The sequence below is a fragment of the Lampetra planeri genome, chromosome 4 (assembly GCF_965212315.1).
Source record: "Lampetra planeri chromosome 4, kcLamPlan1.2.h2, whole genome shotgun sequence".
Taxonomy (NCBI): Eukaryota; Metazoa; Chordata; class Hyperoartia; order Petromyzontiformes; family Petromyzontidae; genus Lampetra; species Lampetra planeri.
This window is the reverse complement of record NC_136110.1, coordinates 5908160-5921913: the sequence shown is the minus strand read 5'-3', so window position 1 is coordinate 5921913 and position 13754 is coordinate 5908160. Positions and strand designations below refer to the sequence as shown.

The following is a 13754-nucleotide window of genomic DNA, read 5'->3' as shown; positions in this document are numbered from 1 at the left end:
CCCCCCCCCCACTCCACCACGGCTGCCCCCCACCCCCTGAACCCCAAGCGCCTGGCCGAGCGGCTGCTCGTAACATTCCCTGGCATCTTCCCCCAGGGAGGAGGGAAAATGCCACCGCGCGCTCTGCTGGGCCACGGTCCCAGGCAGCCGGCATTACATAAACCCGGGCTAGAATGCGCACACCCAAATTGCTTTGTGTCATAAACATAACCGTAGCAATGTTGATTGAATCGATTCCCCTGGGAGCCGTGAGTGATGGCGTGAGTAAGTGCGTGCGTGCGCGCACGTGTTTGTGCGTGAGCGCGCGTCCTCGGCAAGCGATGGTGTTGCGGTCAGCGCACCGCGCTTACGAACCCGGTGAACCGAGTTACATTTTATGCTCACGGTCAACGTCGGCGACAAATATCTGAACCGTTCCATGCCTGGTCAGCTCGGCCTTAAGTTAGTGTAGTACTGTATCTACAGGGCCCTTAAAAAAAATGTTAACACTAATATGTGACTATCGTTTTTTATGGAAAAAGAACGGATAATACACTGTAACATGGTAACAAATGTACGGTAATTGCTTCAAAAAGTCTCCACTTGTTCGCCATCATTGTCAACACGTGCCTGGAATCTTCTCCAGGTCGTCTCCGGAGCCCGGAGGCACATTTTTGTGGTATTGTTACACATTCTCAGAAGCGTGAAAACATTTTTGAAGAGCCCTGTAATATATGGTGCTGCGTGTAAACATCAGCACTGGGGACGCAGAGGCGGCCGGGCGTGGTACCTGGGCACAGCAGCCTTCGTTTGCGTACCGCGCCAACCTTCGTTGGTGCTCGCTAACGGCACTTGCCCTCCCGGTCTACGGAGGCTACGTGGGGCATCTGCGTTTTGTGAAAATGGGCTCGGAACGGGAACTGCGGACTCACTCTCGTGGCGTTTTCAGGGAGGGGGCGAAGGGATGGGGGCAGGTTCTGGTTCTGGCTCTAGCACCGAGAGGGCTTGCACGCTGCCAGGCGGAGAGTGAGTTAGTGGGGGGCAGGGTGGAGTGGTGGGGGGGGGGGTCACGATGGTTGTGATGCGGTGCTCGCGAAGCGCGGCAAATTTACGGCGGCCGAGCGGGCTGGCCGCCCGGCAAAGATTTGTGCAAAGTATCTCCTGCGTGGAATAAAAATAAATATTGCCGCTGCAGTGCATTTTGCTTAATTTCACCCACACTCGGCAGTTTGTGTCCTCGTGAATTGATTTTCTCAAGTGTAATTAACAAACGTTAATTAAGCATTCAATACTGCAGGCAATGTACTAACAAGCACGACCATTCATTGTCTACAGATAAACCAACACCAAGTTTTATTTGCATAGTTATTTGTAACCACTACATTCACGCTGATTTTTGCCGAATGGTTATCAATTAAACATTGAATTATGTTAGACTCTACAACAACCCTTTTGCATTTGCATAGATTTTAGACCAAACGGGGAAAATTAATGAAAGCTCCTAATTTTTTGTTCAAATAAAAACTAGAACTCGTCAAATTATATATATTATTGCTTTACACTGTATATAAGCTTGTGTATGAAAACTGGTGTGTCGTGGTTGCGAGTTGTGAACTACCTCGCCTGGTACACAGGAGGTCGTGGGTTCAATCCCGACCCTGGCACCTGCATATTTAGAGTTTGCATGTGCTCCCTGTGGATGTTTCTACGAGTCCTGCGGATTTTCCCTCCACATATAGAAACATCCATTTAAGAGTATTTGGCTGCGATAAATGTCCACGTGATAAGCCACTTCGTTGAGCTATCATTTGTGGCCAGGTCGCTTCTGAAAATTAGATCTATAGCTCAGTGTGTCTTAGCTGATAAAACAAAAATTGTGTCGTGTTTAGTTTTAGTTTCATGTAAATGCGGCATTGGATACATGCAGAACAAAATGTCAGCCTTTGACTCTCCTACCCCTGACTCGCTCTGCCAGCAGTGTATTGTAACACCTTGATGTGAAGAAATCACATAAAAACGATCAGTTATTATTGTTTACCGAATATATCTCTCAGTTTATTCAAATCTGCATACTCCCTGGTACTCAATTTCGGCACCCACCTGGTCTTGCCCGCTGGTTGCTGGGAGTTCAGCAGCGGTTGTCCTATGGGGTGTGAGTGGTGAATGTTTGAAATCGAATTGACTTTGATGTATGAATGCACGTGCAATAGTGTATTGGGTCGAACGACCCAATAAATATGCACGTGTGTACGTAAATTAAGATAAATGTACCATTAATTACCCACCCTTAGCTGAGCACATTTGTCTTGAGACTGGTAATTAATGACTGCCATTAAATAGCAAATTAAAGCAAGCGTCTGCTAATGCATTCTAATAACATAGTTGACCTTGTAAAAAAAAAGAGAGTATTCGAGTTTCTGGGAATAAAGATTACCAGAGCATGAGTACATAAATCTACAACACAATTACCATTATAATGTATGTACGCAACAGCTCATGTGTTGCTCTGGATCATCACATTGTGCATGAGAGACTGCAGCTCAGCTGTGCATCTTGGCAATACGTTTCAAATAAATATGACGTGATGGTCTTTTTTGTACTTTCCAGGTTACTAAGCAGACCATTTCCCCACAAAATAAATGATACATCGTTGCCATATCTTTTTTGCCACATTAAACAGGCTAAAGTATTTTGCTACTCAACCCATGACCACATAACCTCATAGGAGAGCATCTGACTCAGCAGCATAGGTTCAACACAAGCAAACTGTGGACTGGTTTTGACATTCAGTGCCTCATCACGCAAACTCGGGGCTCACTTGAACCAATGCTGGCGAATTATACCAGATGTTTATGTGTAAAGATCAATTTCTATACTACATGGGTGAATTCCCCCACAGTGCGTTTTATCGTGCCTGGGTCTTGCTGGAAGTGAAGCTGCGTTTGGATTCCAGGCTTGAGACTCGGGGAATTTGAATTGTGACATTGGGGCCGGATATTTCCACTTGCCGTGCAAGAGCAACGCAATCTGACACGTTCGCTGGACGCACCCTCCGTGGCTGACGTACACGACTACAGGCCTTCCGAGATAGAAAAAAACATGTAGTTCACGAAAGATTAATCGCGTGGAACAGATGCTGCTCGGCAAACCGTTCTACATGTCCTGGCAGTCAGGAGTTTCTGAGACGTCATCTTGTCACGTGGTCTGGATTAGACGCTGTATTAATTTTCCGCGCTCGCTGTGGAATCTCGTGTCCGCGCGTCGCTTCCCCGGGTAAAACAAACCCGAGTCGCCGGTTAGCGGTTCCACAAAAGTCACAGAACCGCCTCCTCTGCGGACAGCTGACACGGGGCTATGCCGCTACGAACTAAGCAAAGCTGTTTTTATTTTACCAGGTTAGGTAGGCCCACTGAGCTACATAGCTCTTTTCTATAAGCGACCTGGCCACTTATGATAGCTCAACGGAGGTGGCTTATCATGTGGAAATTTAGAGCAGCCAAATACTGTAAGCGCATGTTTATAAATGTGGAGGGAAAACCGGAGGACCTGGAAAAAAATCCACGCGACCACGGGGAGAACATGAAAACTCCAAATATACAGGGCATGGATCGAACCCACGCCATCCTGTATACTAGGCGAGGGAATTAACATGTCGCCACCGTGGCACCCTGCACTTGTTGGCAGTCAGAATTCGGACCGTTGAACAAATTAACGTTCGTGCATCGCCACGCAAAGTTCCATTATGTCGAACATTGGTTCACAACATTTCTGGATCCACGGGCCACTGGCAAGCCTTAAAGCATTCTTGCGGACCACCGTCTCTGAAAACAATATTTTTTCAACATTAAAACTCTACCTGTACCCTAACTCGTAATATCTGCAAAATTTCTGCAGACCAGTTCCCACAGCCTTGTGGATTAATGCATCACAGGATTGTGGACCACTGGTTAGAATTCATTGATCTAGTAACCTCGGTCTGGATCATAGGCGTTAATAATGCATTATTTAATAATGTACTCATCATTTGTAATGACAGTAGAATCTACATGTGGTGTGAGTGGACTGGTGGCCGCGGGGGGTAATGGCAGAAGAGTCAGTTGTGAGTATGAAGTGACTGGTGGCCACAGGAGGTAATGACAGAGGTATCAGTTGTGAGTACGAAGGGACTCGTGGCTACGGGAATGATCGAGATGGGAGCGTGGTCAGGCGACGGAAGAGGACGGTGGAGTCTGCTGGTGGAGCGAGCGTCCAGAGTCAGCGAGAAAGTTCGGGAAGGGGGGCGTGGCCTCGGTCGGTATATAAGGGAGATGCGCGGGAGACTCGGGGCTGTTGCAGTGGGGGTCTCTGCCTGTGTCAAGTGAACGTGTCTTCAATAAAGTGTCATCTCAAGAGAAGTGTGTCAAGTCGTCATTACACATCAACATAATCATCAACCATACCTCAATGCACTGCTGGATGAAGGTCTCACCAAGCCTTTGCCACCTCTCACAATGCTGCGGTGCATTAATCCACCGGGCGCCTACACATGAATTGATTTCACCGCTCAATCTTTTCTTGGTAGACGTCCTCTCAAACGCATTCCATTCCACGGCTACGTAAATATATTCGTTAACAACCAACAAAATATACGGCAACGACAAAAAAAAAACCCTCAAACCCTCCTTCGCTCGAGGACGTAGATTTCAGTCACGTGATTACATAAAACGCACGCTAAAAGGTTTTGGGCGCTCGTTGTAGTACACAGGGAGCATTGTGAGTCGTGTGTGATTTTTATCAGACGTAATTCACGAGTGCTCACCTTACCGTACGAGGCGGAGTTATCCTACGCATCTACGAACGCTTTTTGTCGGTAGGTAACGGGCACAATGCAAAGCTGAAACACTACACGCGGCATATGCGGTGGCAGCAGCTGCCTCTGCAGTGTGGCCAGTGGCCTCTCTGGAACCGCAAGTTCGTTTGCCAAGAGCAGAGGCCGGTAGCCCCGAGAGCTGCATTTACTCTATATTATGTTTTAATTTCGCCGGTATTAAGTGCGGCCGTGGAAAAATATACTGTGGCGTGTCGGGCGTGCAAAATGCGAATTTCTCGCATTCAAACAACCAATCCGATACTTTCCCTACACTTACCCAGGAATGCCTCCCCGAGTCTTAAGGCTCTTTGCATGGGCTGAATCCCGCCTGTGGTGTTTGTGGTACGGTAACATTTTTGAGTATTTCTGCATGAGATAAAAGTCACGGTTACCCTGCAAAACCCCACACATTGGAGGTGACCACAGATAGGCCCCCAGCCTATCTGCTGTACTATACTGTCCTTCGATAATTGACTCACTACTCAATAGGCAGGTGTCTTGTGCAAGCAAATCATCACATGCCAATTGGGTTCATCACATTAAATTGGGCTAAGTTCCAGCTCTGAGTCGTAAAAACATGTATTTGGTCATCATGCAATGAACACTATTGTTCAATGCAGAACGGGTGGGAAAATTCTGCCTTTTACTGCGTGGGACCTGATGTCACTTGAAGCGATCTCAGAGGCATATCTGTGATTTTCACTTCCGTGGGGCATTCTCTGAACCACAAAGGATTGCATTGCTCTGTGAGAGATCTGGATTGTGATACTATATCTCATGACATGACCCCAATTACAGCACATTCGGGATAAAATTGGGCTGAAAAAAAATGCATCAGGACAGATGGGACCTTTTTTTGCATTGCTAGCACGCACACAAAAAAAGTCGGTCACTGGGCCCGGATTCAAAGTTCTCATCGCTGCCTGACACTCGCAACCAGCGGTGGAAAATCGGTTGGGTGCATCTGCTGGGCTTTGGAGCGTTCCACTGACTATAAAGACGATGGCCCGGAAAGAACAGTGAGTACAGTCGCGGTGATTGTGATGGACCCCCACAGATGCTGGTGTGGATTCCTCGGAGGGGGTAGGAGGAGATGGTGGGGGGGTATTGTGGGGGGGAGCGGGGGTACATTAGCGAGAGGCGATGAGGGATCGTGATGGTGGGATGCTAGGCTCGAGCTGGGCGGACTAAAATTGTCTGCCGCTGATAATGAGTGCACAGCGATGGGCGAAGAGATTCATTTAAAACATAAATAAATCCCGAGTAGAATTTTTTTTAAAGATAAAGCTCACCGAAAAAAAACAAACACTTGTCTGTTCTGGTTGGTTGGCATTCACAGCTTTGGCTTGAGTGTAAATGTGAAAAGGTTGAAGATATGAGATATGGATAAAAAAATAAATAAACATTCAATGCATGAATTGCAAAATTGCATTCTTTCACATCTGATTAAGTATTAATATAGCTTAAAATAAGAAGAGGAAAATAAAATGCGTTTCCACGGTTTGGGTGTTTGTGCCATTAAACAAACTGAGGAAATACCACACAATCATACCAAGTTGAAAAAAAGAATGATGGAATTGATGCTAGTTGAGTGTGTGCTTGTGCCTGTGTGCGTTTTCTGTGGCTTTTTTTTTTAAACCTGGCCATCCAGAAGGAAAAACCCCCCACAGACGGCCCCAGTCAGAATTTGTTTTAGAGATCCTGATGAAGAGTCCCTTTACTGTCATGGCTTCTGCTTGTATGTAAATGTTTTTGCAAGGTCAAGGGAAAAAAAGACCAGTGTCTCCACAATCATTTATTTTCTTTGCGAGTTAAACTACCCAGCGAACTATGCAGTAGAGTACATTGAATAAAGGAACACCCCCACTGCAGCTCACTTCAAAACTGCTCGGCTCACAGCAAAGCACATATGCTCATATGCTGCAGACAAACAAATGTCATGCTAACAGACAAAGACATTTAAAATTACAATAAAAAAAAATCGACCAACTCTCAATTCACTGTTGGATGAGGGCCTCCCCAATCCGTGTTGGAGGTGGAAGTTGTTTTGACCATACTTCACCACGGAGGTCAGCGCCGGGTGGTGACGTGGTGGGGGAGGGGACCCAGGACTGGTTCAGATAACACTCGCCACTGATGTTAGACGTGGCCGGGAACTGAACTCTCCTCGACGGATTCATAGCGCAGCGTGCTAATGACTGCGTCGCCACTCCACCCATCCATACTATGACATATAATATTGATGACGTGCACTGGAAGATGTTAACCAGACACATCCTACTTACTAAATGCCTACATTTAATTTTAATGTAATTTAATGCCATTGCTATTAAGCTCTCCAGTTATGAGCAATACAGGACTTCGTAATTTGCTGTGCTGCTGTTGATGGTAGGCAAGTATGACAATTCTGAGTGATTTCGTGTTTCCATGTGCTCACACTAAAGTCCAAGGTCCTGTGGCTCCATGACCCAGCCACAGTTCCAGTCCCGGTACCCTTGATAGTGTCTGTGAGTGGAAGTATTATCACGACATCGTGATGTTCTTTGGCACGACTCCTCCTGTCTGTTCACTCCTAAGTCCTCGTCTATTTAAAACCGGATAAGAACCTGTCCAGAGAGCAATCCTATTTGTTTTCCAGAAGGTCAAGCGTGGGACCTTAAATTGTTTGTTTATGGAGCCACTTGCAGTGGAACAGCCTGCAGCTCAACAGAACAGGTCGCTTCCGAATCACGACATTCAAAAGTAGATGCTAACCGAATGATGCATCACTCAGTATATGGCTGAAAACACATTCCTCCTGCGGAGGGAGCTGGTAGGAACGTTGGGTTGCTCGGTCAGGGTCAACGGCGGCGTGGTGTATTCCGCAAATATGCCCGACTGTGAGGGCGGGCACAAGCCGGCGTGAGTCGGTTAAACGTTGAGTTTTATAAGGGCACCACGGGGTGACCAGCCCCTCCCCACCCAGCCCCATCCCTCCCACCCCCCACCTAGCCCCACCCTCCCCACCCAGCCCCTCCCCACCAGCCCCTCCCCACCCTCCCCTCCCCTCCCCACCCAGCCCCACCCTCCACACCCAGCCCCTCCCCACCCTCCCCTCCCCACCCAGCCCCTCCCTCCCCACCCAGCCCCTCCCCACCCTCCCCACACCACCCAGCCCCACCCCTCCCATTTTTGCATGCACGATGGACGGACGGACACAATAATCCCCTGTGGGCTGGTGCAACCAGGAGGCTCCTACCAGTAACATCCAACTATATTGAGGACTGCAGGGCTTCAGCAAAATTGTTGGTGCCGGCTCACCGCCCGGCAGCCTTTTAGCTTGCCTGTGGTTCGTCAGCGATTGTGAGATGCACTTTTCATGCACAAAGCTATATACATTTTAAAAATAATTATTAATTAATTAGTTCATATCAACTCATTGATTTAAATCAATGAATTGGTGTATGCATAAATGTTCTTCAAGTCATATCTACATCGTCAACTTTACAAAAACAAGACTTCAACTTGAGCTGCTATGGAATCGTATCAAAATCACACAGACTGGCCCTTGATGAACAGTTTCGGGCATGTAGTTTGGCGGGTGCGTGATACGCCGGGTAGGTTCATGGGCGAGCGGGTGATCGAGTAGGTTGGTGGGTGAGTGGCTTACCCAGTAGTTTGGCGTGTGAGTGTATGACCCTGTGAGTGAGTGAGTGGGTGGGCGGGTCACCCCGTTGGTTCGCGGCTGAGCGAGCAAGGTGACGTGCGAAGCGCACCTGCGATGACGACGAGCGTGTAGTTGAGGCTGACGCTGCCGAAGCCGTTGGCCGCCTTGCACACGTAGACTCCGGCGTCGTCCACCTCCGCCTCCTCGATCTTGAGGCCGTGGCGAAGCACGCGCAGCCGCGTCCACCCGCCGTGAACCGTGCGCCCGTCCTTGGTCCACATGGTGAGCGGCGGCGGGTCGCCCGTCACGGGGCACGGCAGGCGGATGGTGCGGCCCACGCGCACGCTCTGCCTGCCGACCACGCGGCCCGACACCTTAGGGGGAGCTGGGACAGCGGAGGAGCAAGGCAAGGGGGGGAGGGGGGGTCAAGAAGCGATCAGAGCCGGCCCAGCCACTAAGCGACCCTTGCAATTGCAAAGGGCCCCGTGGCCAACAGAGGGCCCCCTAGAGTCACTGCTAGCTAGTGGGTGAAAAAAATCATACATCAAAGGGGCCTCCAACCAAATTTTGCTTAGGGCCCCCAAAGGTCTAGGGCCGGTTCTGGAAGCGGTCACCCTTGCCGAGGGTCGAATGTCAAAGTCGGCAGTTGTACGTGATGGAATGAGCGTCGGGGGTTGTTGGTGGTCACCTCCGTTGTTGTTAGGCCTGAGCCGAATGGTGGAAACGTTTCTGTTGTTGTGTGGTCATACCGTCGCCATGTGGTATTTTATAAGCCCTCCAAAGAGATGATGGGCTGAGTTAAATCCCAGCTTGGATGTAGAGTTGCAATCGTATTATTGTGATACAAGTATGCTGTGAGCAGTGATTTTGGCGGCTGGATTGCAGAAAAAAATTACAAGTCATTTATTAAAAATACAGTATCCGGCCCTTTTGAACATTATTGAATGTAGGCTTCTTACAGAATCACATAATTAGCACATTTGCAAAGGCGTAGCTATGATCATTGGCAAAACATAAAAGTCCCCACGTTCCACGATGTAAAAAAAGAATTGTAAAAAAATAAATACACGTCAGCATTTAAAGTCTAAAAAAAAACATTCTCCTGTTTACGTCGCAAATATTTGTACTTCGCGATCTGATTTGTGGAAAATCGGATGACAGATTTAAAACACAAGGACTCACATCTTTATCTCATCACGACCACGGCTCGCACGCGTACACACAGCGTGGGGTGCGAGTCCAGAGTGCCGCTTGGACACACGCATCTGCTGTCAACTGGGGGGGGGGGGGGGTTGTGCTTCTGGGTGTTCCCCGTTACCTTAACAAATACTGACACGTTCTTGTGTTTTTGTGCCAGCGGCTTGGCGATGTTGATGCGAGGCTTACGCACAGTGGGCGAGTGCTCACGTTGGATTTATCACGATGATGCGTGACGTGAACACGTGGCCGTATCTCAAGCGCCGTACAGCGCCGCGTGTCGTCGCGTGTGTCACCGTGTGTCACCCTGAGTCGTCACCGAGTGTCACCGGGTGTCACCGTGCCTCGCCGTGTGTCACCGTGTGTCACTGTGTGTCTCTGTGTGTCGTCGTGTGTCACTGTGTGTCTCTGTGTGTCACTCTGTGTCTCCGTGTGTCGTCGTGTGTCACCGTGTGTGACTGTGTGTCACCGTGTATCACTGCGTGCTTCATCTGTTCGTGGACAACTGTGTGTACAAACGTGTTACTAAAGAACCCACGAAAACATTATCTGACCAGAGTAATACAAAAAAATTCATGTTGACTTAGCTTCCTTATCAGGGATTGTAAAATGTCAAACGGCGACTTGCTCCAATGTTTGAGATGTAATGTGTCTCTCAAGGAGGTGTCAGAAGAGCATCTCCACGTCACCACAGAGAATATATGGAAAAGGATTAAGTTGGGTTTTTTTTCGTGCGTTTAAGCAAATGTCATATTTCAGCGACACACAGGCTGTGCGGGGAAACAAACGTTTCTATCATCCGCGCTGTACAACTTGTTCGTGAATACCAGCTCGCGAATCTTTGCCACAATAACTATTCACAGCTTAAGATGACAGCACCTGCATAAACTTGGTGCCATCTGGGAAGACTATTGTCTGTATTTATCCTAAAAATATATATTCCATAAATGTGCAAAAATAAAAAGGAAAAGAAAACTCGCCGTTTAAAATCTCCTTCTAGTCTGTTCAAAAGTGCCACCCTTTTTCCAAACTACATTTTTGTTTGGTCACTATACCAAGTTTCCCAAGAGTAACGGCAAAGATGTGGAGTCTGTGTTTTTGTAAGAAGATACCTGTTGTCAAAGCCAAGATACCAATGTGTTGCCACTCCCACGTAGTCAAGATGGGAAGACACTTTAAGTAGCCGTGCATATGCCCTGGATAATTAAACAGGAGGGATACTTGGAGGGAACCGCAAATACGTTTTATGTATATTGAACTTCTTTTGCACCGTACATGAAAAGCAGTTCTGAAGAAATTGGTTTGAAATTTAGATTTAAAAAAAATACAAAGTTACGTTAAAAAGTCCATGTTCTTACTCACCCCCCGCACATTGCTGCGTACGTGTAAGAAATGTTTTTCTGAACATATAAGATATATTTTAATCCCTGAGATAAACCTACGATGGTTACAGTAAGCGACTAAATTTGAAAGAAAGATTGAACAGATATGAAATTAAATAAAAGTCTTCTCTCAAACAGCAAGTTGAACAGTGACTAAATGTCGATGATTCCTATGAACAGCTACATAGAGGCCAGCGATTTGTTCCTGATTTTCAGACTCATCTGAAAATTGTGAATCGTGATGGTAGCGATGAAATATTGGATGGAGTTTTTAGATATAAAGATGTATATATAAACGTAACAGGAAATGACATTACGTTGCTATGTGTGGCTAATGCAGACTTGATGCCTTGAAATATGTATCTATTTGATGTTTGAACATCTTAACACCGGTTTTATTGCCAGAAAGGGTAAAACCTATTCTTAGTTTTCATGAAATATGTATGTTGAACATCTTTCGCACAGTATGTGGCCAACCGTGATAATTGGAGGTGCGACATGATATCACTTTTGTTGGCACAAAGGCATGTTCATTCAATACATCATGCAAAAGATCCGAACATCTGAAAACGATCATGAAATGTCCCAAATATTTTTTTTTCTAAAATTTCAAAATCCGAAACTCATCCCGAATGGGGACACACATTGCGCGCACATGCACGTGTGTGCGCGCGCGGTGCGTTCGCGAGCTTCCTCTGTCGCAGTACGCTTTCCTAAAGAGAGTGGGTTAACCTCTACAAATTGTCGGGTCAGGTTTCGTCCGATTGTTAAAGGAAGGGAAGGCAATGGAGGCCTGTGGGGAAGGAGCTACAGGGAGCCTGATGTCAGGGGTTTGGTCAGGCTTGGGGAGGCCAATTAATCAGCAGCGTCTTGGGCCTTTCAATGTTTGTAACAAAAAAAGGGGGGGGGGGGAAATGAAACCCAGGCTGTGTTCTGGCCTCAGCTGACCAGCAAGCTATGAATCAGGGTGATGTAACACAGATGCTTCAGAAGCAAGTTTGTTCCAAAATCCCATCCGGTGTGCGCTACCCCGTGTGCCTTGTACAATGTAATGCTATCAGAAATAATTTAATCTCTTGGCAGCGCGGACAGCCGGGGCTCCGAGGTGATTATATGTCAGGACAGGCAGCGCCGCCGCTGCGGTTTTGCGTTTTTTTTTCCCTCCGTCCCGCTCCTCCGCCCACCCCATGACCGTGCGCAGCAAGTTGTAGTACAGAGCGCGGGCTTCGTGTCAGCCGGCGAGGTGCGATGTGCAGTCGTCTGCGGTGAGTGGGCAGCACTTCCTGCGGCAGGAGCGTGATTGCGTCGGGAAGCGACCGGACGGCATGAAGACGACTGCGGGCAGCTCCTTCAGACGAAGAGCATTTCCCTCAGCTGAAATTACCTTCTCATTGGTTCTGTCGGTAAAGTCACGTAGAAGGGAAATAATAAAATAATAAGAATATAACATAATAAAATAATTCTCACGACGTTTCGGCCACAACGCAAGCAGCCGTCCTCAGGTGAAGAACAGGTCTGTCGGAAAGACAGCGTCTGAATGGGCACCACCAGGCTTGGCAGCGTATATTTAAGCTGGGTTGTGGCCAAAAGGTCGTGAGAATTATTTTATTATGTTTTATTTTTATTATTTTATTATTTCCCTTCTACGTGACTTTACCGAAAGAACCAAGAAGATGAATCCCTGCAGTCACGAAAGCTTTAAATCGAAAAATTAAATTACCTTGTCAGCTAAAACAAATATCGTCAGTTATGGAAACTGATGGAATTGATTGAGGAGGGGATTTTTTAAAATGTATATTATAGAAAAAAACACCTTTGCGTCTAGTTTATACATTTTTAAATGCTATCCATCAAAGCGAATAGGAGCAACGATGTTTTTTTAAATTCTCCTCATCCTGTGAGTGAAACCACTCCAGTGTTGGGACTCAAGTCCCATGGAACGCTTGCAATACAGCGAATGTGCAGATGCCACATTCTGAGCCCCTGGCACACAAAGAAGAGATTCTGTCGGTTTCACACGACACAGCAAAAAGTGCAGCATCACGTCAAGCTTGGCTGCACAGACACTTATCCCCCTACAGGACCTCCGAATAGCGCGGTTGGTAACGTACGGTGCTCAAATGAGGTTGAAATACATACAATGTGATTCGAATTGTACGTGTTGTTGCGGATAATTTCTAGCGCTATGTTCCAGGCTGAATTGAATCCAGTACTCGATGTGTTTTCGATTGTATCGCACGCTGCTCTGTCCGACGTTTTTCTCCACATGCTGAGCTTCTTGAGAAGCTCAAGAAGATCCCAGCATGTGTAGCGGAACGTCAGACGTCACGCCAACCGTCACGTGGTACAACACAGCTGAGAGCGATAGAACACAACTGCAAAAAATACACTCGTTGGTATGCCCCTACCAACACCCACCCACCTATTATCCACAAAGCCACATTTAAACGGCGAACTTTGCGAAGATAATCAGAGGTGTTCACTCGTGTTCAATGACGCCCGATGCTATAAGCACTCCTGGTACCAATGCCTCCCCCCCCCTCTCGCCCCCAGCTTGGCCACTGACTGAAGGTGGAATACGAGAGATAACAACGCAGCCAATCTTCTTGGTTCTTTCGCTAAAGTCACGTAGAAGGGAAATAATAAAATAATAAAAATAAAACATAATAAAATACAATTCTCACGACGTTTCGGCCACAAC

General features: G+C 47.2%; 1 protein-coding gene across 1 annotated transcript in view; it reads right to left on the bottom strand.

The window, feature by feature from the left end:
• Positions 1-13754, bottom strand: part of FGFRL1 (fibroblast growth factor receptor like 1) — a 101792-nt gene that overhangs the window by 48073 nt on the left and 39965 nt on the right. Inside the window, exon 3 of the mRNA XM_078593126.1 lies at positions 8584-8859. Within this exon, the coding sequence (XP_078449252.1) occupies positions 8584-8859 (276 nt within the window). The remainder of the gene's footprint in view (positions 1-8583; positions 8860-13754) is intronic.